We start from the raw sequence: 24,597 nt of genomic DNA, 5'->3' as shown, positions 1-24,597 counted from the left end.
GCCATGTTTCGGAATTTCGGCTTTGGAGCAGTCGTAAGTTTTTCATTATATTTCGAACCACACACTTGGCTTTCGCCCATCGGTGTTGTGCTGATGACGAAATTTAGGGTATACCTCCGGACGGAGCTGATAGATGCGCACCAAATACCTCCAGGCATGGCTCAGAGCTTATAGCTGCGCATAATTTGAGTCCAGACCAGTGCTGGGATCAAGTCACTACCTTCGAGTCATTGCACATTTTGACTCGAGTCAAGTCAAGTAAATCGATTTTCGAAGGTGACTCGAGTCGAGTCAAGTCAAGTCACACATTTTTAGGAGGTGACTCGAGTTAAGTCGAGTCAAGTCAAGTCACATGGAAGTGAAATTGAATTTTCGAAGTATGAGAGATGATTCAAAGTCAGTACATTTTGGTAGCTGTGTAAAAGACTGATTAATTTGCTATTTATCTTGAATCAAATAACCAATATGAAGTAAAATATACATGGAAAAAGGGGTTGTATCGCTTACACACACGTAGAACTGCTAATAAAACACGTGATAAATATAGAACCGAATACATAGAGAGGTTGAAACAAATTTATATGCATGATACTTGAAAATGCGACCAGAAACTATTAAAAGTGAGAAAAATTAGTATATTATAAATGCGAACCATTCGATATCACCAAACATGGTTATAGAAAGTGGGTTTAAAATGACTTTAAAAGGAAAATGAGCAGTCAACACAATCACTTGGACTTGGACTCGAGTCATAATACCATGACTCGGACTCGAACCTCTCTGCTCGATGACTTGGACTCGGACTTGACTCGGTGGCTGCGCACTATATCAACTCAGAATTGCTCCGGATCTGATAGCTGCGCACTATTTTAACCAGGACATGCTCTGGAGCTGATAGCTGCGCCCTATTTCAACTAAGACTTGCTCCGGATCTGATAGCTGCGCACTATTTCAACCCGGACATGCTCTGGAGCTGATAGCTGCGCACTATCTCAACTCAGAGTTGCTCCGGATCTGATAGCTGCGCACTATTTCAACCCAGAAAAGCTCCAGCACTGATAGCTGCACCCTAAACGATACTTGACCTTTAAATGACCTATATGTCTGCGATTTTTGGTGATAGCTGCGATAGCTGAGTATATCCACAGTAGTGATAGCTGCGCACTATTTCAACCCGGACGTGCTCCGGATCTGATACCTGCGCACTATTTCAACTCATACTTGCTCCGGATCTGATAGCTGCGCACTATTTCCACTCACACTTGCTCCGGATGTGATAGCTGCGCACTATTTCAACCTGGACGTGCTCCGGATCTGATAGCTGCGCACTATTTCAACCAGGACGTGCTCCGAATCTGATAGCTGCGCACTATTTCCACTCAGACTTGCTCCGGATCTGATAGCTGCGCACTATTTCAACCAGGACGTGCTCCGGATCTGATAGCTGCGCACTATTTCATCCAAGAGGTGCTCCGAATCTGATAGCTGCGCACTATTTCCACTCAGACGTGCTCCGGATCTGATAGCTGCGCACTATTTCAACCCGGACGTGCTCCGGAGCTGATAGCTGCGCACTATTTCCAATCAGACTCGCTCCGGATGTGATAGCTGCGCACTATTTCAACCTGGACGTGCTCCGGATCTGATAGCTGCGCACTATTTCAACCCGGACGTGCTCCGGAGCTGATAGCTGGGCACTATTTTTACTCAGACTTGCTCCGTATGTGATAGCTGCGCACTATTTCAACCTGGACGTGCTCCGGATCTGATAGCTGCGCACTATTTCAACTCAGACGTGCTTCGGATCTGATAGCTGCGCACTATTTCAACCCAGACAAGCTCCAGCCCTGATAGCTGCGCCCTAGACGATACGTGACCTTTAAATGACCTGTATGTCTGCGATTTTGGTGATAGCTGCGATAGCTGAGTATATCCACAGTAGTGATAGCTGCGCAATATTTCAACCCGGACGTGCTCCGGATCTGATAGCTGCGCACTATTTCAACCAGGACGTGCTCCGAATCTGATAGCTGCGCACTATTTCCACTCAGACTTGCTCCGGATCTGATAGCTGCGCACTATTTCCACTCAGACTTGCTCCGGATCTGATAGCTGCGCACTATTTCAACTCAGACGTGCTCCGGATCTGATAGCTGCGCACTATTTCAACCCAGACAAGCTCCAGCCCTGATAGCTGCGCCCTAGACGATACGTGACCTTTAAATGACCTGTATGTCTGCGATTTTGGTGATAGCTGCGATAGCTGAGTATATCCACAGTAGTGATAGCTGCGCAATATTTCAACCCGGACGTGCTCCGGATCTGATAGCTGCGCACTATTTCAACCAGGACGTGCTCCGAATCTGATAGCTGCGCACTATTTCCACTCAGACTTGCTCCGGATCTGATAGCTGCGCACTATTTCCACTCAGACTTGCTCCGGATCTGATAGCTGCGCACTATTTCAACCCAGACAAGCTCCAGCCCTGATAGCTGCGCCCTAGACGATACGTGACCTTTAAATGACCTGTATGTCTGCGATTTTGGTGATAGCTGCGATAGCTGTGATAGCTGAGTATATCCACCATCGATAGCTGCGATAGCTGCGGGAGCTGCGATAGCTGCGATAGCGGCCCCGTGGATATACTCAGATATCGCAGATATCGCAGGTATCGTAGATATCGCAGATATCACTTCTGTGGATATACTCAGATATCGCAGATATCGCAGATATCATTGTGGATATACTCAGATATCGCAGATATCACCAAAAACCGCAGAAATCAAGGTCATATAAAGGTCACGCTTCGTTTAGAGCGCAGATATCACGTCTTAAGCATGTCTAGGACGATTGAGTGCGCGATATCAGGTCCGGACCATGCCTGGGGGAATTTAGTGCGCAGATATCAGCTCTGGAGCATGTGCGGGTACAAATAGTGCGCAGATATCAGGTCCGGACCATACCTGGGCTCTTTTGGTGCGCAGATATCAGCTCCGGAGCATATCCGAATACAAATAGTGCGCAGATATCAGGTCTGGACCATACCTGGATTCTTTTGGTGCGCAGATATCAGCTGCGGAACATGTCCGAATACAAATAGTGCGCAGATATCAGGTCTGGACCATACCTGGGCTCTTTTGGTGCGCAGATATCAGCTCCGGAGCATGTCCGAATACAAATAGGGCGCAGATATCAGGTCTGTACCATACCTGGATTGTTTTGGTGCGCAGATATCAGCTCCGGAGCATGTCCGAATACAAATAGTGCGCAGATATCAGGTCTGGACCATACCTGGATTCTTTTGGTGCGCAGATATCAGCTGCGGAACATGTCCGAATACAAATAGTGCGCAGATATCAGGTCTGGACCATACCTGGATTCTTTTGGTGCGCAGATATCAGCTGCGGAACATGTCCGAATACAAATAGTGCGCAGATATCAGGTCTGGACCATACCTGGGCTCTTTTGGTGCGCAGATATCAGCTCCGGAGCATGTCCGAATACAAATAGGGTGCAGATATCAGGTCTGGACCATACCTGGATTCTTTTGGTGCGCAGATATCAGCTGCGGAACATGTCCGAATACAGATAGTGCGCAGATATCAGGTCTGGACCATACCTGGGCTCTTTTGGTGCGCAGATATCAGCTCCGGATCATGTCCGAATACAAATAGTGCGCAGATATCAGGTCTGGACCATACCTGGATTCTTTTGGTGCGCAGATATCAGCTGCGGAGCATGTCCGAATACAAATAGTGCGCAGATATCAGGTCTGGACCATACCTGGCCTCTTTTGGTGCGCAGATATCAGCTCCGGAGCATGTCCGAATACAAATAGTGCGCAGATATCAGGTCTGGACCATACCTGGGCTCTTTTGGTGCGCAGATATCAGCTCCGGAGCATGTCCGAATACAAATAGTGCGCAGATTATCAGGCCTGGACCATACTTGGATTCTTTCGGTGCGCAGATATCAGCTCCGGATCATGTCCGAATACAAATAGTGCGGAGATATCAGGTCTGGACCATACCTGGATTCTTTTGGTGCGCAGATATCAGCTGCAGAGCATGTCCGAATACAAATAGTGCGCAGATATCAGGTCTGGACCATACCTGGGCTCTTTTGGTGCGCAGATATCAGCTCCGGAGCATGTCCGAATACAAATAGTGCGCAGATATCAGGTCTGGACCATACCTGGGCTCTTTTGGTGCGCAGATATCAGCTCCGGAGCATGTCCGAATACAAATATTGCGCAGATATCAGGTCTGGACCATACCTGGGCTCTTTTGGTGCGCAGATATCAGCTCCGGAGCATGTCCGAATACAAATAGTGCGCAGATATCAGGTCTGGACCATACCTGGGCTCTTTTGGTGCGCAAATATCAGCTCCGGAGCATGTCCGAATACAAATAGGGTGCAGATATCAGGTCTGGACCATGCCTGAGTTCTTTTGGTGTGCAGATATCAGCTCCAGAGCATGTCCGGATACAAATGGTGCGCAGATATCAGCACCTATATGAGCATTGAACATATAATGCCCTAACCAGTGCGCAGATATCAGGTTTGGCGTCTTTTTCATGCGCAGATGTTAGCTTCGGAGCATGTCCGGACACAAATAGAGCGTTGCGACGGTCAACTTAATCGAATACGCAGGTAGGGCTAGTCGACAAACATGGTAAATACTGTTTAGACAGCTAAATGAGAAACTCCGACCATCTGCGCTTTGTTCGGCTCACGCATTAGCACGAAATCCGAGCCGTGTCGGATTCTTCGGGAATCCGAGAATTATCAACGAAAAACTCAAATAACTCCGCTTCTACTAGTTGGAATTGATTCAAATTTGTTTTGCATCGTCTTTGAAGAAAATTCAACAATTTCGGGGGGTTGACAGGAAAATTTGAAATTTTTAAAACATTTTTTCTAATAAATTAAAAATTTAAATTGGCTCTGCGGTGGCTTATATACTTGTTAGAATTGAACCAAATTTGGCGTGCAACGGTTTTTAGGGTAACCTGACAATTTAATCAGTGAATGGCTGGAATCCGGAAAAAAAGTTATTTTTGAACGACAATGTACTCATGACACACAAAACCTGAAAGTACCTCAGATTTAAACCGCGGTATAAATACAGTAGCCTAGCCTACAACATTTTAATCCAAATTCTGCATGCTCATAGTAACGTAGAATGGTATGCACGTATAGGCACGTAGGATTTATGACCGCTATATAATTCTTAGTTAGGTTATGTTTTCTTGTACCACTCTTCTCCGCCCTTCGGGTGTGAATACACACTCTTTTCGCAAAGAGTGTGAGGCTATTTGAACATTTATCATGGCAATTATTCTTATAAACGTGATAGAAACATGTGCCAATGCTACTCTCTACTTTACAAAATACAAGATGTAAAAAAGTATTATTATTTCCTTAAAAATTTTTCAAGTAGAATTGGATGTAGTACAAAGATATATAACCACTAGAGCAGGGGTGTGAAACATACGACCGGACGAATTTATCCGACCCGCGAAAAAATTTCGATTTGATGGAAAAATGCTTGTATTATCCTGCATATTTCTAACAAATGTTGAGATTTTTAGTCCGTGAAACTTCTATTAAATAATCCCCCAATGCAGCAAAGGTAAAATATGTGCATAGGCCACATTTTACCTATTATTTTATGGTTTCACTCTAGCAGTATTAGCAAAAATTCGGTGACATTGACACGCAATTCCGGGAAGCCAAAATGGAGAACACTGAGTTCAGAGTTTTATGGGAAAATTGACCTAGAATTGACCTAGAAGAAGCGAAAACGCCAATGTGAAATCGTTGCATGCATGAATATATGGAGAATATAGTAGTTACAAAAATGTAATTCAAATATCTGCGTTCGCACTACTGTATCACTTCTGACTGAAAAGGTTCCCGACCACCAGAGGAAAACGAATCGCGATTTAAATGAACCGAATTCCAACGGCCACGTCTACAGTTAAATCTCTTGTATTCCTCCCAACGCATACGCAGAGTTAACGCCAGATTACGACTGAAACAAGGCGATTATAGAAATATGCTGATATCGTCGTAAGAGCCCCTGTTTTAGCGGTTTGTAACTATATTCAACCAGTCAATATTTGTATTTTTGCAAATTCCATTGTTTGCGAATAAACGTGTCGCTTGAATAGAACCCCTAATCCCCTATGTTCTGACGGTTTGAATGCGGCCCGCGAAACAACTTGAGTTTGACACCCCTGCACTAGAGTAGCCTAAGTGATGCAAGCAGGCAAAATCTGCCAGAGGACTCCAAAATAACTGTAAGTGGTTTGTTACTGGTCAGCTCTGACCAGTGACCAGGCCTGACCATTTCCATCCAGACATGATGTGGAGTTGATATCGACCAAAGAAATACGCTCAGGCATGGTCCAAACCTGACATCTGCGCAATATTTGTATCCAGACATACTCCGGGTCTGATATCTGCGTATCGCTTGGCGTCAGACATGCTGCGGACCTGATATCAATGCAGGAAACAGCGCCAGTTATGGTCTGGACCTGATATCTGCGCACTATTTGTATTCGGACATGCTCCAGAGCTGATATCTGCGCACAAAATTCCCCCAGGCATGGTCCGGACCTGATATCTGCGCACCAAAAGAATCCAGGTATGGTCCAGACCTAATATCTGCGCACTATTTGTACTCGGACATGCTCCGGAGCTGATATCTGCGCACCAAAGAATCCAGGTATGATCCAGACCTGATATCTGCGCACTATTTGTACTCGGACATGCTCCGGAGCTGATATCTGCGCACAAAATTCCCCCAGGCATGGTCCGGACCTGATATCTGCGCACCAAAAGAATCCAGGTATGGTCCAGACCTAATATCTGCGTACTATTTGTACTCGGACATGCTCCGGAGCTGATATCTGCGCACCAAAGAATCCAGGTATGGTCCAGACCTGATATCTGCGCACTATTTGTACTCGGACATGCTCCGGAGCTGATATCTGCGCACCAAAAGAATCCAGGTATGGTCCAGACCTGATATCTGCGCCCTATTTGTATTCGGACATGCTCCGGAGCTGATATCTGCGCACAAAATTCCCCCAGGCATGGTCCGGACCTGATATCTGCGCACTGAATCGGCCTAGACATGCTTAAGACGTGATATCTGCGCTCTAAACGAAGCGTGACCTTTATATGACCTCGATGTCTGCGGATTTTGGTGATATCTGCGATATCTGAGTATATCCACAATGATATCTGTGATATCTGCGATATCTGAGTATATCCACAGTAGTGATATCTGCGATATCTGCGATACCTGCGATATCTGCGATATCTGAGTATACCCACGGGGCCGCGATAGCTGAGTATATCCACGGGGCCCAGGTTTGGTTTTAGCTGAATTGAGTTTTCCGTGGTTTCAGGAATATGGTCTATTTTTCCACCGTTATTGCGTTTTAGGCATGCCTGACATCGCCTATTTATGAAAATGGCGACGTCCTGAATTTATATCCATCCACCCACTAATCTTTTGTTTTTATGCCCCCCCTTAACGGCCCTTATCGTAACTGTAGAGTTGATTGACGGTATTGGATTTAACAAACGATGTCAAGAAGAGGACGTTCGAGAGGAGGAAATTACTACCGGTACAACGACAAAGCCCCTGCATATCAGTGTAAGTTTATTTTGTGTAAGTCATTCATTTGTTTTGCTTTTGTTTCACTTTCCTACTTAACTGAGGGAAGATATTGATGATTACATCTGAATATAAACGGGTGACTTTGGCCTTGACTTCGTCATCTCATATCAGGTCTTCCTGTCAATACCATCCAGGGCATTCAATGTCCATTTGACAACTAAAGAGAGTCCATATTTGATATTTCTATACTCAACCTCATATTTTCCGCACGGCAACCCTGGCCTTCATATGGCTATTACCAGTGAACTCGGCCCATGACGAATTCGGCCCATTGAACTCGGCCTTCGGTGAACTCGGCCTATGGTGAATTTGTTGATAAAAATTATTATGAACGTTTGGAATTGTATTAATTGATAATTATTAATAGTGAATTGGTGGTGGTGGACATGTCGTATGGATTTTATTCCCACTGGGGGGGGGGCGGTGTCGTATGTTGGACTTATAAAATGACAAATGTTATATTAGGCATGTGGAGCTGTGTAGATGAAGAGTGCAGAACCTCAAGGATCAGAATTTGAACGGAAAAACCTCATTTCAGATGGTGAAATCGGTGTATCCTAAGATTAGGGTGGGGGGATATGATCCCAACCTTAACCCTAATCCATATCCGACCCGAATATCCCCCTCTCCTCTCCCAACGCTAATATCCCCCACGCCTAACCTTAATATCCCTCTTCCCCAATCCTAATATCCCTCTCCCCCAACCCGAATGTCCCACACCTCCAATCCTAATATATCCCCTAACCCTAATGCTCCAACCCTAATCTTGGGATACCCTAACCCCTACCCGAACCCTAACCCAACCCTAAGCCCCTCCAACCCTAATATCCCTATTCCCCAACCCTAAAACCCCTCTTCCCCAACCCTAATATCCCCCCTCTAACCGTAATCCTCCTCCAACCCTAATATCCCTAAACATAAGCCCCTCAAACCCTAATCTTCGTATACGCCGAATTCACCACGTGCGATGAGATTTTTCCGTCTAGATTCTGATCATTGACGTTCTACACTCATCAACATTACACACTTCTCACTTACACAGCTCCATGTGCCGAACATAACATTTCAAACGTCCGACATTCGATACCGCCCCCCAGTGGGAATAAAATTCATACGACATGTTCACCACCAGTCCACCACCAATTCAACATTTATATAAATTAAACATTCAATAATTAATACAATTTCCAACGTTCATAATATTTTTTATTAACAAAGTCACCATGGGCCGAGTTCACCATGGGCCGAGTTCGTCATGGGCCGAATTCGCCCTGGGCCGAGTTCACTGGTCACCCATATGGCAGAGAGAGGGAGTATATTTTGTGAACCGTTGTATATGTATGTGGTAGCCCGACAACAGTTGAGCATGCTACACGCTTCAGCATTCGATCCTTGAGCTATAAAAACTGAACCTTTGTAACCCTCCCACAAAATGAACCTTTCCCTGCAACCTCGAACAACCTTTAGTGTAGTCTTAACGAATGAATCGATCCGCACTAAAATTTGTTGCATGGTACATATTTATATATACATTCTACATTCATATATTTTGTGTCTATGTGATTTTTTTATAGGCCAAGTTGCCTATGTATACGTATAGTCTTACATAGCTGTATCTTATCAATCATTAATTTCTGAGATATTTGTCATTTGAAACCATCACAGATTACACTATTGCGATACAATGATGAATCTCATGTACAGTACCATTTCTATTTTAGCACGAGGAACTGGATACAAGAATTCATATCATGACAACCGCACAGGTTAGCTGTGCCTGTACTATCTGTTTAGTCATGAAAATGAATACCGTAGACATTTTTTAAAATCTTGGCAAATCGATACTATCGTCATAACTCACAGTACGTAATTTTAAATTCAATTTACCGGTATTTGTTTAGTTGATCCAGCATTGCATTGAACTTCATGGATATTATATTTTTCAAAGTCCATTCGAAAGAATGCTGGTCTCTAAAAGTATAAAATTTAAGTGCCGGACATATAAAGTTATACATTATCGAATCAGGTAGGCCTGTATGCACAGAATCTGTGCCAACTTCAAAACTATGTTAAACAGCTTCTTGGAGGTACAGAACCTCAATATACAATTGAATAGTATATTCATATTGAAATGAACCCGAATATTTTCGGCTGACACTCGTCAGGGGTAATCGTCAGCAACTAGTAGAGAATTCAAAAGAACAGCGTATATCAACAATTGTAATACAAAATATGACGCCACCAGCATGAAATGTCGAATACGATGTACTATTTTTAGATGATACACGAACTCTTTTGTTGACACAGCCTTGGCTGGTGTATTTTGATAAAAGTCGACTCGATGGCACACAAATGGAAGTGTGAGCGACCCTTTCCGAGTATGCGAAATCTGTCGTCTTGATAATTTTTCGCACAGGCGCGATTATCCAACAAGTGTTTGCCAATTGCAGAATTTATGGCCTTTGATTGTTCCGCATCAATCTTGAGCGGATGAGTTGAGGGTGAGCTTCTCACCGAGCGTGTTCTAATGAATCTAGGGACATGCTGGACTATGTTATGACAGTATAGCTATTGAGTTAAAGCTTGCAAGTGTATCGTCAATTATACAACTATTATACCATAGTGAGCTACTGGAATGCCACTTGACCTGGGTGCTAGGATGCTATTTATTCGTGCTGTGCTGTGCTATGGCCAACGACTATTTCCTTTGCTAATTAGCATGATTTTCATACCACTTGACTGGATAATCATCTGAGAAAATTGCTCTTGTCACATGTAATGTGGAATCATTTAATGAAAAAGATGCAGATTTAGTAGCCTACTGTTCTTATGCAGTTAAAGATTATGTTTTGAAAAATGCTGCTGCTGTGGTTATATTAAATGATTTTGGTTTCTCATTACAAAATGTTACATCACTTGCTCAAGTAGCTTCATATTTTGTGTCTCAACTTTTTGCCTATCATAATCTACATCATAAGTGATGATATTGTAATGTTACAGCTCGTGATCAAGAAAATGGAGAATTTGATTCGTATGGTTCTTTCGGCAATTACAACAGTCGCGGTTATAGAGGTGGCGGTAAATATAGAGGACAGCCCCGTCGTTCTAGGTGAGTATGGAAACAGATCAGTGAAAATGGTTTCATATCATCAAGTACTGATTTAACACACCGCAGAGGCTCCAGAGGTGCATACAGAGGGGGGCGGCGCCAGCCAGGAATGTATTCGTCGTCAGACGGTGGCTCCACTGACAGAGATGGTGACGTTGATATGGATGGTAGACGGGACACGACACGACGCGTGTAAGTAAACCTTGGCTTAACATGTCAGGGTGCTACCTGTATATCGGACTTGTAATGTACAACTAGAATATTTTCAACTTTTCCAAATTAAATTAGAATTATGACTATAAAGTTATTTCCAAATTAGATTAAAATTACAATTAGAGCTATAGTTTTCCCAAATTAGATTATAATTGGACAATGAATCTAATTGTGATAACATCAAATTTTAGTTCATTCTTATGAGCAATAGAATAGCAAATGTCTGAACATCAAGCTTGGGTTGTTTCGCACTATACAGCTCTCCTGTAGCATTTACGGGAAAACCAGAAAGTTGATTAGAATTAAAATTGGAGCATAGAAACCGTTCACAAATTAGATTAGAATTAGATTACCAGCATTTCACTCTAATTAAGTAGTTCTATCACACAACTAGAATTATCTATTTGTCCAAATTTGGCTACCAGTAGCAGACGGATCTGATGATTTTTGTCGTATTTTGATTATTGGATTTTTGCTTCAACGGCAAGTCAACTGGATTCCCTGACCCACGTTACACAAGTCGATTTGTTGTTAGATTTATTGCTATTCTCTTCGCCTGTACGGCTTGTACGTTGAGAATTTTGTAAATTAAAATTGTCAGTCTCTGAATGGAATGGTAGCATTGTGTGACCATGTGAAACCGTTTCAGTGCCCCGTACCACAGAACTGGAAGAGGCGGTCCGCGGCCACAGCATCAACCGCCTCAGAGGCAACGATGGTATCTCATTACGGTAAACCGATTTCATGGAAAGTAGGAGTCTAGATTCGATAACAAAATTCGTGTCGACAGATTTTCGATGCGGGGATGCTCGATCAAGCGTGGCTGATTGACGCGATACAGAAAGAGACGATGACGCAAATTGTGCCTGTTCAGGTTTGTATTCAAATTTTTAATGATAGCGTCACGCAAACTACGGTCAACTAACTACTGGTTTTTTGAGTAGTTCTGGTTGCAGATTTTGTACAGTAAGTCGATCTAGTTAAGCGTTTTAAAAATAATTTATTTCAAACTTAAAACCCTGCCCTTTTGAAATCCCGACTCTTATCTCCAATGTTTTCTAGCCCATTTACAATTCAGTGATTTATATGATCAGTTTTCGTTAGTTGAGTTTTGAAGGTCCTTGGTTCCAGTTCTATTTCATGTTTTGAAATATGACTAGTTCTAGTTCTAGTAGCAAGTCTTATGTCAATGTCATGGCCGCTTCTGTTTTTGGTTAGCCATCGTTTCCAATTCACCGTTGGTTTAATTGCCGTACAGCGTGATTATAATCACTGTTTGCGATGTCTGTTCAGTACTACAGCGACGAAAAGCATGCGTCCTTCTGCATCGAACAATACGACGTGGCCATGGCAATAAAAAACTGTAGCCGAAAGATTGAGACACCCGACGGTAGCAAGGTAAGTCAGTAATGTAATGTTTACCGAGCTCCATAGGTGGTCGATGTATTCATCGTTGGTACTCGTGTAGAAATGCTTGTTGGAGGCACAGAACTTCAATATACAATACGGCAACCAAGTCTGTGCCAGAAAAAGGAGTTTGCGTACCATCTAAAATAGTTAATTGAGCTTAATCGCTCTCTTTGTCTTGATTATTCGAAATTTTATGCCGGTGACGTCATATTTTGTGATGCGAATGTTGATGTGCAAAGTACTTTTCAATTCTCTACTAGTTGCTGACGATCGGGTTTATTTCAATATGAATGTACTATTCGATCGGAAATAGAAGTAGAAATGACTTAGTAAATTTCTACTCTATTGATTTCCATGTCATGCCAAACTACTCAAACTGAAACTAAAATATCAAAGGTCTGAAAATTAAAAAGCAGATTTGATCCGAGGGTCGAATACTTTTAGCAGTTCATCGGAGATGGCGACTACTTCCGGGACTGCGAGATGGATCTTCGCGACTAACGCAAAATACACTACAATTAGATGGAATTATCGAAAATATATTCAGTTACAATGACGCGGGCTATTTCACCCGACAATTTCACTCACAAACTGCTCTCAAAACTGCTTACTGTACTGCTTTTCAATATCCAAATTGTATACTGAGCAAGTAGTTTGAGCAGAAGTGGGAGTAGTTGAAAACTTAACCACCTGAGTAAGTGGTAAATGTAAACACTGGTAAATGTCAACATTCGAAGTAGACGGGAGGCTTGATATGACATCATCTCCAAAGCAAAGCCGCCGGGGCCAAGAGCAGTTATCACAGTAGATGTAGATAACCACTAAAAATATATATAAATGAAAAACTCAGGAACTAAAAAGAACAACAACACACAGTGTCACGGAACAATTAGTAATTGAATACGGCCATCTAAAATACAATTTTGCAGTAGTTGAAGATCAGATAACGGAAGCATTGTTATTCATTCAGTCTAAATTACGGAGATTAGGTGGTAATTCATTCCAAATATTGACACCAATAAACTGATAGTTAGCGCAAGACTGAAGAATTAAGCAGAATCTGCTTGAGAAAGTGACGATGGAACCTACTTGAGTACTAGAAGTAGAATGTCTTTGTTACTGACCACCTCTATAAACTCTCTTTTTTATAACAAGCCGGCAACAAACCTGAACTACCATGTGTTGGGGTTTCGGTTGCAGATGTAAATAACTGTTACGAATACGATGTAACGAATTATTTTACATGATGCGTTTTCTTTTTCTTCAGTTGGCGATAGCTACGAAACCCTGCAGTCCCCCCATCACAAACGACAAGATTCCAGTCTTGAAGGTATGACGTGGTGTGGTTTCATTCCGATGCGCAGTGTGTCCCGGCATTTCAAAACTTTGTTCAGGAAGTGATGTCGGAACGGTACAACACCGGGACAAGTCATCTCGACCTGTCTTCGCTGTTTACCGACAAGAAACTGCACGAAAATAATATCGAACTGAAGATGAGCAGTTGCAGGGAAATGTATATCATCGTGCATTTGATCGGAGAGAACATACCCGGGGTACGTTTAAACGCTGTTTTAAACAGGGCTGTAGTAACCAAGTCGCAAGGTTCCGCGTCGCAAGTCAATCTCACTTTTATAGTTTTGACTCGAGTCAAGTCGAGTCATTTTCAATTCACCACCGAGTCAAGTTCGAGTCCATGTCGGCTAGTAGAGGGTCGAGTCCGAGTCATAGTCTTGACTCGTATGACTTGGCTCGAGTCGTGCACAATGACTGAGTACAAGTCGAGTCGATACAAAAAAATTTTATTTTACGCATTTAAAAAAATAACTCGAGTCGAGATAAGTCACCGAAAAGTCGCGAATCGAGTCGTTACAACACCGGAAAATAGTACCGCGACTGAAGTTAACTTTCGTAAATTAACTCGTAGTGGCGAGAAGCATATAATTTTGGTGCACAAAAAAGTAATCTCTCGCTTCTCGACTTGAAGCATTGGAAGCATTAGAATTATCACCCGATTCAGATTAGTGTACTCCTATCATTGTAACCATCCCTAGTTTTAACGATGGCCGACCAATAAACTGTCCTTCTCTTTCAGCTTTTATCGTTAGATTTGTCGGACAATCGGCTGTTTTCTCTCGCGGATTTGAAGCGACTCGTTATGTTCACGCCACGATTGCAAGGGCTTGTGCTGAAGAAGAACCAAGTGAGATAGCGAAACAGTCACTCTTGTTCCGAAATATTCTCTGCATGCGAATTTGGCATGACCATATCGTCACCGTGGAAGTAGCTTACATTAGGACATCAGCGTGAACCTTGTCAAATATGTTATCTCACATTTTGTATTTCTCATCAATTTGCTGTGAAGTACTGCCACAACGTTCTTCTAGTTTCTGTAAGCACTAACACCACTACCAGCGCTTACTCAAAGTTTGTTACAATTTCATTTCATTACAGCTTCCAATCTCATTGTTACGGTTTTAAAGCCAAATTATGTGATGACTTTTAATGTCCAGTAGAAGATAGACTTTTATAAAATATTTGCAATGGCTTTTGGAATTGATGTCGCTGTAGCCACTGGATGGCGTAGAATTTGCGCCATCTGGTGGTGCGTCATATTGTACTTGCGATAGCTGTTTACCTTTTAAAGGGGCACTGCGCTCTAAAAATGATGTGGTCTCAAATTGAAGGTAAAAACGAACAAAAATTTTTGGCCGCGGCCATTTCCTTCAGAACGCCACCGTAATGGAGCTGCAATTTATTGAAATTCCTACAAGACCAGCTGCCGCTGCTGCTTAACCCGTTACATGGCACGAAATCTTCACCGTCGCACTTGCTCGACGCGATTAGGCAGTCACACAGAGAACGAATTTTAGATAGTTGTCAGCCGATGTTATGAAGGAAATGTGTCTAAGTTTCGTTCTCTGCGTGACTGCCTTATCGCGTCGAGCAAGTGCGACGATGAAGACATCGTGCCATGTAACGGGTTAAGCAGCCGCGGCAGCTGGTCTTGTAGAAATTTCAATAAATTGCAGCTCCATTACGGTGGCGTTCTGAAGGAAATGGCTGCGGCCAAAAATTTTTGTTCGTTTTTACCTTCACTTTGAGACCACATCATTTTTAGAGCGCAGTGCCCCTTTAATTTTCAACCCGGTGTCTTATACCTCGGTTAGAGATATACTGTATTACTTCTGTCCGAGTATCTGCTGTCTGCGATGCACTTCAGTCGTATTTATTCTTCCCATTCTGTTAGTTACGTCGCGCCGATGACCTTGACCAAATCAAAGATTGGGATTTGAAAGAGCTGAACATCGACGGCAATCCGCTCTGCGACAATTACCAGTCGCAAACAGATTATGTCAGGTAATGGTATCGGAATATTTTTAAGTCTACTGATTCACGGTAAGTGTCGGAAGACTAGGAATTACCAATAACGGAATGCATTTCGTGTGGGACGTACATACGCAAACTGTTTATCACCCCATCTCCACGTGACCTGTGATATTCATGAGAATTGGGTCATTTTAAGTCTGCCAGGTGATAGGTAGCATGATAAAATGGGAAGGCTTCGGTATAGGCAGTGGTTGGATTACTGTTAGTTTGCATCAGAGCCGGCTGAAAATAGTTGAATCCCACCTTTAGGTAGTGTGTATAGTAAGCATGCCATTGAACCTCCATCTGCCCCACATCAGTGATATTAACCTGAGGCTCCCCCCAGACATGGTCCCGCTCTACTCGCCGATGCCGTGTTTTAAGCAAATGCATCACCTTTCCTAGCTCTTGATGAGCTGCTTGGAATGGCCAAACCATTTTGATCAGGATATCGCTGGAACGATGATTACCAAAACAACGTGTGCTATGTTTGTGTCGTACAAGCCCGACAGACGGTACGAATGTTAAAAAACCCATAGCTTTGACATGGCTAGAAGGACACCATCATAGGTAGGAATAGGATGTGATGTATTTTTGCCCTTAGATACGCTGGCCTGTGATGCACACACACACACGATCTCTGCATACCCCCACACACCATGAGTGCCTGCCGTGCGCATGCGGATGGACCATCAAAATACCGTAAAGCACATAATGGTGATTGAAGTAAACACTAATCATAGTATTGCGAGTCCCGTGCGATCCTGATTCTAATTTATTCCAAGCCAAATAGATCACATAGGAACGGCCCACGGATCAAGCTCTGCGCCCAAAGTTGAACATAAAACACTCCACAAACTATGCACCATACGACCTGACGACTGAAATAATTACAATGTTACATTCGACATTCGAAGAGAAGCCTCCAGATAATTTCTAGCGTAACTTTTCAAGACCGTTTCTCTACAACAGTGCCGTACGCGATCGGTTTCCGAACCTCGAGACTCTGGTAAGTACGATTGCGTGATTTCTCGATTTTGCCGCGTTGCTAGCGTTACGATTCGCGCAGGACGGTAAGAAGCTGCCTCCGCCCGTCAAGTTCGACTTGGAAAGGATCACGAAGCTAGTTCCTGCGGTTCCCTACTACCTGCCTTCGGAAGTGAAAAATTTGATCACGCAATTCGTGCAACAGTACGTACCTATAATCTTTTCAAGCAATTGACATGAATTCCCCCCAAAAAATCGTTTTCACAACAGTATATTCGTATCTTCAAATTTATTCTGCTCGGAGATTTTCGACTGATTCTCGTCAGTAATTATCTACTAGTAGCTGACGAATACCCCAGTCGAAAATATTCGTGTTTATTTCAATATGAATATATTATTCAATAGCTTTTTACTGATAATTCGATAAGGAGCTCATGTATAATCTAAAATTAGCCCATTGAGTTTAAGACATCCGTTTGATTATTCGAAATTTTCTGCCTGTGACATCATAAACAGTGATGTAACTGCTGATATGCAAAGTTATTTTGAATTTGAGGATTATACCTGCGTAGTGTCAGTCGAGAACCTTATAATATTCAATCGACTGGAATTTCAAAATCATCAATTTTCACAGCAAATAGTATATTCATAATGATGAATTTATACCGCTCTAAGCTTTTCTTCTATCATCAGGGAATGCGTTTAACCAAATTTGAAACGTAACATTTCAATTTTATTTCAAATATAAACATTTGAAAAGCTTCTTGGAGGTACAGAACTTCAATAGACAAGTGAATAGTATATTCATATTGAAATGAACCCGAATATTTTCGGCTGACACTCGTCAGGGGTAATCGTCAGCAACTAGTAGAGAATTGGAAAGAACATTGTATATCAACAATCGTATCACAAAATATGACATGTTATTTAAGTTTACAGGTATATTAAAGTCCTGTATCTCCAAGAGAAAGAATTTTGCAGTGCTGACATTGACATAACAGATATATAATATGAATATGTTGTGTGTTGTGATGTGGGAGCTTTACATCTTCAGAAGACTATTGAAACTTAATTTTGCAGATATTTTTCACTCTACGACACGGACAGGACTTCTCTCTCACAAGCGTACGACGAAAACTGCACGTTTTCCCTGACGATACCGACCGCTCCGCACGGTCCGCCGTTGAACCCATACTACAGCCACAGCCGCAACCTGACCAGGCTGAAGCACCCCGGTAGGTTTGCCACGGTCGCTGAAATCAATGCCAAATGAAATTCGTATTTTTGGTGTCTGCTTACAATAGCGCTGGTAATAGTAGTGATTATCCATCAAATTTTACCGATATACAGACTAGTTACTAGCTACATAGTTGTTAAGATGAGATCGATTTGTCAAATAGCGTTTTAATTGAACAGCATGCTCGTATTGATGTGAACTCGGATATTTTCGGCTGACACTCGTCAGGGGTAATAGTCAGTAACTAGTGGAGAATTGGAATGAACATTGTATAATGTATATCAAACGATCTCTTCACCCCGATTAATCAAAAATTGATGCCGATGACGTCATATTTTGTGATACGATTGTTGATACCGGTATACAATGTTCTCTCTAATTCTCTGCTGGTGGCTGACGACTGCCCCTGACGAGTGTCAGCCGAAAATATTTGGGTTCATTTCAATATGAATATACTATTCGATTGTATATTGCAGTTCTGTGCCTCCAAGAAGCTCTTCAAATAGTGTTTTAAGTACGGTAAATATAATCTGTTGAGCAGAGGTGGTCTTTGACGAAGTACTTATACATTTTCGGAGTACTCAAGAATACAACTACTTGTAGCTGAGTGTTTAACTTTATAAGTGAAACTAAGCCGAGAATGCTAATTTTCTACTTAATCGGAAATAGCTACTTGTATGTTACTTCTTCTGCCCTGAGTACCAACGATGATTACTTGACCATCTCTGCTGCCGAGTCACATACTCGTACTAAAAGCCCATGCTATTGTGTCGACCTGATAACTTCAATGTTTCTCTTATTGTAACTTTGTTATGTTGCTATAATTAGCCATTATATCTTATCGATATTCAGGAACAGACAGGGGAGTAGGGAATAACCGATTTTTTATTGACCGCGTTCGTTACAGGCAAAAAGATTTCGTTTCTACGATACCCCAAAACGGAAGTGTGTACCGTCCTGGGTCAACTGCCCGGCACCCAGCACGATATCCCGGGGTTCTCGGTCGACGTGCCTCTCATGTCGTCGAACCTGGTGAAGTTCATCATCAGAGGCGTTTTCAAGGAAAAGGGCGGGGGTTAGTGTTTTGAAATTACTGCTGAGCACTTGCAAATCGAATAATATGTATCCATATCGGGGTTGTAACCAAGTCGCAAGATTCCGAGTCACAAGTCAATCTCACTTTTATAGTTTTGACTCGAGTCGAGTCAATTCACCGCCGAGGCAAGTTCGAGTCCAAGTCAGCTTGTAGAGGGCCGAGTCCGAGTCATAGTGTTTTGACTTGAGTCCTAGTCCAAGACATTATGTTCACTGGTCAATTTTCACTTCGACCCGGCTCAACCCACTCTTATCAACTCTGCTCGAGTGATATAAAATGGCTTGCATTCATTATATAGTTATATTCAATTGAATAGTATATTCATATTGAAATGAACCCGAATATTTTCGGCTGACACTCGTCAGGGGTAATCGTCAGCAACTAGTAGAGAATTCGAAAGAACAGCGTATATCAACAATCGTAACACAAAATATGACGTCACCAGCACGAAATGTCGAATACGAAAGCGTTCAATGTACTATTTTTAGATGATACACGAACTCTTTTTGTTGACACAGCCTTGGCTTGTGTATTTTGATAATTCTCTACTATTTGCTGACGATTACGAAAATATTCGGGTTCATTTCAATATGAATATACTACTCAATTGTATATTGAAGTTCTGTACCTCGAAGAAGCTTTTCAAATAGTTATATTCGTCCGTCGTAACAGTTTCTGGCACTATTTTCCAAGTATCAGCACTGATGGACGTAATCCAATAATGTGGGGACTTTACCATTCTTCGAAGCTACAATGAAATGTCTGTCTTGGCCGTCCTAGTCTAGAGTCATACGACTTGGTTCGAGTCATGCACAATGACTCGAGAACAAGTCGAGTCGATACAAAAATTTACTCGAGTCGAGTCCTTACAACTCCCATTCGTATTGAAATGAATCTGAATATTTTCGGTTGACACTAGTCGGGGTTAATCGTCAGCAAGTAATATGGACTTGAAAAGCACATTCCATCAATATTGTTGATATGCAATCTTCTTTTGACGATTACCCTGGCGAGTGTCAACTGAAAATATTTTGTTTTATTTCAGTATGAATAAACTATTCAATCGTATTAGGTGAAGTTCTGTACCTCAAGAGTCTCTTCAAATACTAGAAAACCATTTCCAATTTCATTTTCAGGAAAGTCAAAGGATGTGACGCGCGCCTTTTCCAGGTCGTTTCTATGCCTCACAAACGGATCGATGTAATACATCTGCGTTGCTATCTAGCCTAGTATGTGTTTGAAAAATTTGCGACTGTCTTCCTAGATTGTCGATAATCAACGATCAGCTTCACGTACGGAACGCGAACGGCGCGGAACTCAGGTCGGCGTTTGCGAAGCCCCCGGTTACACCCTCGCCCAGTCCGGTGCCGGAAGTGAGTGTCGCACGTTGTGCCAGATTTGGATAACTGGAAAATGTTCAGCTTTTCCAAGTTATATTCGAATTAGAATGATAGCTACTCATTTTTTCCCGAATCAGACCGGAATCGGAATTATAGCTACACATTTGTTTTTCAAATTAGATTAGAATTAGAATTATTACTACACATTTTTCCAAATTTGACTAGAATTAGAACTACAGCTACACATTTTTTCCAAAATTAGACTAGAATCAGAATTATTACTACACATTTTTCCAAATTTGACTAGAATCAGAATTATTACTACTCATTTTTTCAAATTTGACTAGAATTAGAATTACAGCTACACATTTGTTTTTCAAATTAGACTAGAATTAGAAATATAACTATAGATATTTCCAAATTAGATTGAAATTAGGATTATAGCTACAGCTGCTTTCTAAATTAGATTAGAATTACTGAATTCGTGAAAACTTGGACATTGAATGAAGTTCAGCAGATATTAAGTCACAGTCTATTCCTATAACCACGAAAATAGCAAGTCTCTGCGCAGCCAGATTGGTCCGTCTCTCTCACTGTAGGCCTACAGTTCTCTCCTGTGGCTTTCTCAAGAAAACCAGATATTAGATTAGAATTAAAATTAGAGCATAGAAACATTTCACAAATTCGATTAGAATTTAGGTTACCGGCGTTCAGCTCTAATTTAGTCAAACTACGCAACTAGAATTATCCAAGTGTACAATACGCAGCTACGTGTCACTGACATGGAACATTGTATGCCAACGACGTTATCACGAGGAAGTATGTTTTGCAGTATCTCATTTTGCCATCCATCGGCGGTATTTTTGGGCGTAGCACTCAATTCCTACGTGTATTTTAGCATGCGGCGGTGTTGGCTGCCGCATCGAGCAACATTGCGAGCAACGTTGCTAGCCCGAGCAAGATGGATATTGTCAGCGCCTTCTCGAAAGAATCCGGCATGAACGCAAAGTTTTCCGAGATCTGTCTCGCCGAAAATCAGTGGGATTACCAAAGAGCGGGACAGGCGTTCCTTTCTTCCAAGGTGTGTGTGTGTGTTCGAAATCTGTACCGTATCTTACAGGTCCATTTCACCTCTTGGCGTTGTCTACAGTTGTGGAGTTATGTAGTTCTTCTGGGAATAACCTTACAGAATATAAGATACGCTCAGCAAACGCTCTTCAATTTTAAAGGGGCACTGCACTCTAAAAATGATGTGGTCTCAAATTGAAGGACTCAAACAAAAAAAAATTGGCCACAGCCATTTTCTTCAGAACGCCACCGCAATGGAGCTGCAATTTATTAAAATCTCTGCAGGGGTTTCACGCTCCAGCAGTCACGCAGAGATCGGACTTTATATAGTAGTCAGCCGATATACGTAAACAATGTTTTATACATAAGAATAGTACATGATCTATTTCTGTCTCAAAGAAATAGAATACACCAGGCCCGATTTTGACATAGATCTCCTGACTGGACATCTTCCGTTGAACGCGGTATCTAAACCACCTCGGCATGTGCGACATATTTTCTTCACAGCATCGGCTGACAACTATATAAAGTTCGATCTCCGCATGATAGCTGGAGCGTGAAACCCCTGTGGAAATTTCAATGTATTGCAGCTGCATTACAGTAGCGTTCTTAAGAAAATGGCTGCGGCCAAATTTTTTTTCTCATTCTGCCCTTCAATTTGAGACCACATCATCCTCAGAGTGTCGCCAATGATGGTTAAAAAAACATCTGCTCATATTACAGGAGAAAGGGATGATACCGCCCGAAGCTTACATTCAGTGAATCGAGCAGGCGTCGTTCAACTGTACAGCAAGCCACTGAAACACCTCCCGTAATGTGTTACGCATATTTGGTGTTGCGTTTGCGAAAGACAATTTGCGCCTGCCGCCAAAAGGCTGATATTGGCGTCTAGATCGATATCGCACGAGCACAGACAGCCTTTTTTTTGGACACTTGCGTTTCACGTTTACCTAATCGACTTTCGAACTCTACAGAGTAATTAGCAGTAACCGTGGTATGCCACCGTCTCTAGTGACAGTCATTTCAGATGCATTTCGAAATTTTGTATCTGAAGTTGCCGATTACAGTTGCTGGTATGGTAATGATACAGATATTTTTCTTTACATTTAGAATAATAAGATATCCATCGCAAAAATGCGCCACAAAATATAGGCTCCCCTAAACTCAAACAGGATAGAATATCTTTGAGATCGAATCATAAATCGGAACACAGCATACACGCTCCCCTTAACTCCATAAATAGGTTGATAAATACAACATCCCATCCCAAATGAAGACATAAGGAGATACAACCATAAATAATCAGATTATACAGCATGAGATACAGCTGTGCATGATGTTAACTAGTCCCGCACACATAATGGCCCACCTAGTTCGAAAGCATATTTGCATCCGATAACTAGGATATGAAATTCAACGATAGACCCTAGTTGGTAAAATTTGTTTCCCATTCTGTCCAAATTCTATTTTTTTTTCACCTGGCTCAAAATGCATATTTGCATCCTAAGATGTATTCCTCCTGCGTTACCGTAACTAGGATATGAAATTCAGTGATAGACCCTACCCGGTGAAATTAGTTCCCCATTTCCTGGTTCGGTTCAAATTCTACTGTTTTATCCTAGGTTCAGGTGGTTGTTGGAGCATTTTCATGTATTGCAACTGTACCATTGGTGTTTACTGAATATCTGGGGATTGAGTGTATGTTTTAATGATGTTTTATGTCTATTTAACAGTATTCGAACCCTAATCCATGCGCGTAGGGCAGGGTATTACGGCATCTGTGGATATTTCTCGGATGGCCTGTGTTCAGCTACTTTAGTTGCGGGGGAGCCATTGGTATTGAACTAGCTACTGCGCATTATGCAGATATTGGGTTGGGGGAATCTGGCACTGGTTTAGATTTACAAATACAGACATACCCACCTGTGAGATAGCTTGCCCAGCCCATAGCTTACGGTATGTCGTACACGTGGTGACGATTTTAGTCCTTTCTTTGTGATGTCACGTTTTATGTTCGTTTTGAACCTGCGCATATGGTTGCAGTGATCTCGTGGGATCCAGATAGTTGTTGTGTAGCAACTTTTTCTGCCAAATTAGGTGTAATATCACTGATTGCATTCGCCAAATTTCGTTAGTGATATTCATATTTTACCGGATATTAGTCAGAGGTTCCCCACAACCCCCATCTTCTATAATCGACCCTAAGCTGTGAATAGCGTCCTTGTTCTTGGGATTGGGATAGTTGGGATGTTGCTAGGTTAATTTTGAGGTCGTGTGTCCGCATTTAAATGCATACTTGACAAGGTACGTTGGTTCCTGACCTGTAGGATGATTGTGACGGTGGTGCGGTGTTATTTTAAACAACTGGTTCATTGATGCCTGAAAATCATGCGGAAGATTTGCTTGTTTTCATCAAAGCTTGAATGACTTACTCTACGCCGGATATGCACCTTTGAACTCCAATCCAGCTCTGTCAAGAAATCTGAACTCAAAATCCAAGAGCGCTATGCAGCCAACCAAGCTAATCCGTTGGATGCTGCTGGAATTTTCATCGGAAAGGATGTCTACAGATGTAAATCCACGCTTCAAATGGATGTGCGATGCTTGATGTCCAAGGATGAATTTGTCAGTTATGAAGATTGGTTCCTGCTTGGAAAAACTATACGCCAAATACACCGAACCACGCCGCTGTCATGATCTAACTGCTGTGTACAAGATGTTAGCAATAGTAATGGTGGTTGGAGCTTTTAGCTTTTGGGTTAAGGGGTAGTGTCCTTCCACTGTCCATGTCCACTGTGTTCGGTTCCTCTGATTAATCCGGTTTTGTATTAGAATTCTTTACGATTTCATACAATTTCGGTTGTAAATAGGATTTCTCGACCTTGTACTTGTAAGGAAATGTTTGTAAATGCCATGCTTTGTGTTTCAAGTTTTGTGTGAATGAATAAATTTTACTACCCAAGTGTTTCACTTGCATATTTAGCAGATACCGGTGGTAATCTATATGTAAGTATCCGAGCTGTTATGTATGTAGCTTCCGGGGGTGTGTTGCGGATGATTCACGGGCCACACTT

At 42.1% G+C, this 24,597-nt stretch overlaps 4 protein-coding genes across 5 annotated transcripts in view; 1 reads left to right on the top strand and 3 right to left on the bottom strand.

The window, feature by feature from the left end:
* The window catches only part of LOC145448361 (uncharacterized), a 230,016-nt gene that overhangs the window by 143,169 nt on the left and 62,250 nt on the right, over positions 1-24,597 (bottom strand). The window lies entirely within an intron of this gene.
* Positions 1-24,597, bottom strand: part of LOC145448364 (vesicle transport protein GOT1B-like) — a 109,389-nt gene that overhangs the window by 22,542 nt on the left and 62,250 nt on the right. The window lies entirely within an intron of this gene.
* Positions 1-24,597, bottom strand: part of LOC145448356 (transmembrane protein 214-A-like) — a 245,912-nt gene that overhangs the window by 159,066 nt on the left and 62,249 nt on the right. The window lies entirely within an intron of this gene.
* LOC145448357 (nuclear RNA export factor 1-like) lies at positions 7,397-24,485 on the top strand. 2 transcript variants are annotated; one of them, XM_080326738.1, is made up of 19 exons: positions 7,397-7,673; positions 9,419-9,463; positions 10,698-10,806; positions 10,873-10,998; positions 11,669-11,750; positions 11,810-11,893; positions 12,313-12,417; positions 13,697-13,759; positions 13,824-13,982; positions 14,522-14,629; positions 15,677-15,786; positions 16,768-16,804; positions 16,865-16,986; positions 17,863-18,017; positions 18,927-19,094; positions 20,252-20,315; positions 20,380-20,488; positions 21,354-21,536; positions 22,247-24,485. In XM_080326738.1, the coding sequence occupies exons 1-19, from the start codon at positions 7,604-7,606 to the stop codon at positions 22,283-22,285; spliced, it is 1,938 nt and encodes a 645-aa protein (XP_080182864.1). In that variant the 5' UTR covers positions 7,397-7,603; the 3' UTR covers positions 22,286-24,485. The 2 variants fall into 2 exon arrangements, with proteins under 2 accessions (XP_080182864.1, XP_080182865.1); XM_080326739.1 differs by lacking the exon at positions 9,419-9,463.

The sequence above is a fragment of the Botryllus schlosseri genome, chromosome 10 (assembly GCF_051294905.1).
Source record: "Botryllus schlosseri isolate E-star chromosome 10, Bs_hap1, whole genome shotgun sequence".
Taxonomy (NCBI): domain Eukaryota; kingdom Metazoa; phylum Chordata; class Ascidiacea; order Stolidobranchia; family Styelidae; genus Botryllus; species Botryllus schlosseri.
The sequence above is the reverse complement of the archived record's forward strand: the minus strand, read 5'-3'. Positions and strand labels throughout refer to the sequence as shown.

Coding starts and splice junctions, on each gene's coding strand:
- LOC145448357 (XM_080326738.1), top strand. CDS start 7,604: ATGTCAAGAAGAGGACGTTCGAGAGGAGGAAATTACTACCGGTACAAC. Junction 16,805..16,864: donor TTCCGAACCTCGAGACTCTG/GTAAGTACGATT, acceptor CGATTCGCGCAG/GACGGTAAGAAGCTGCCTCC. Junction 21,537..22,246: donor AGGCGTTCCTTTCTTCCAAG/GTGTGTGTGTGT, acceptor CTCATATTACAG/GAGAAAGGGATGATACCGCC.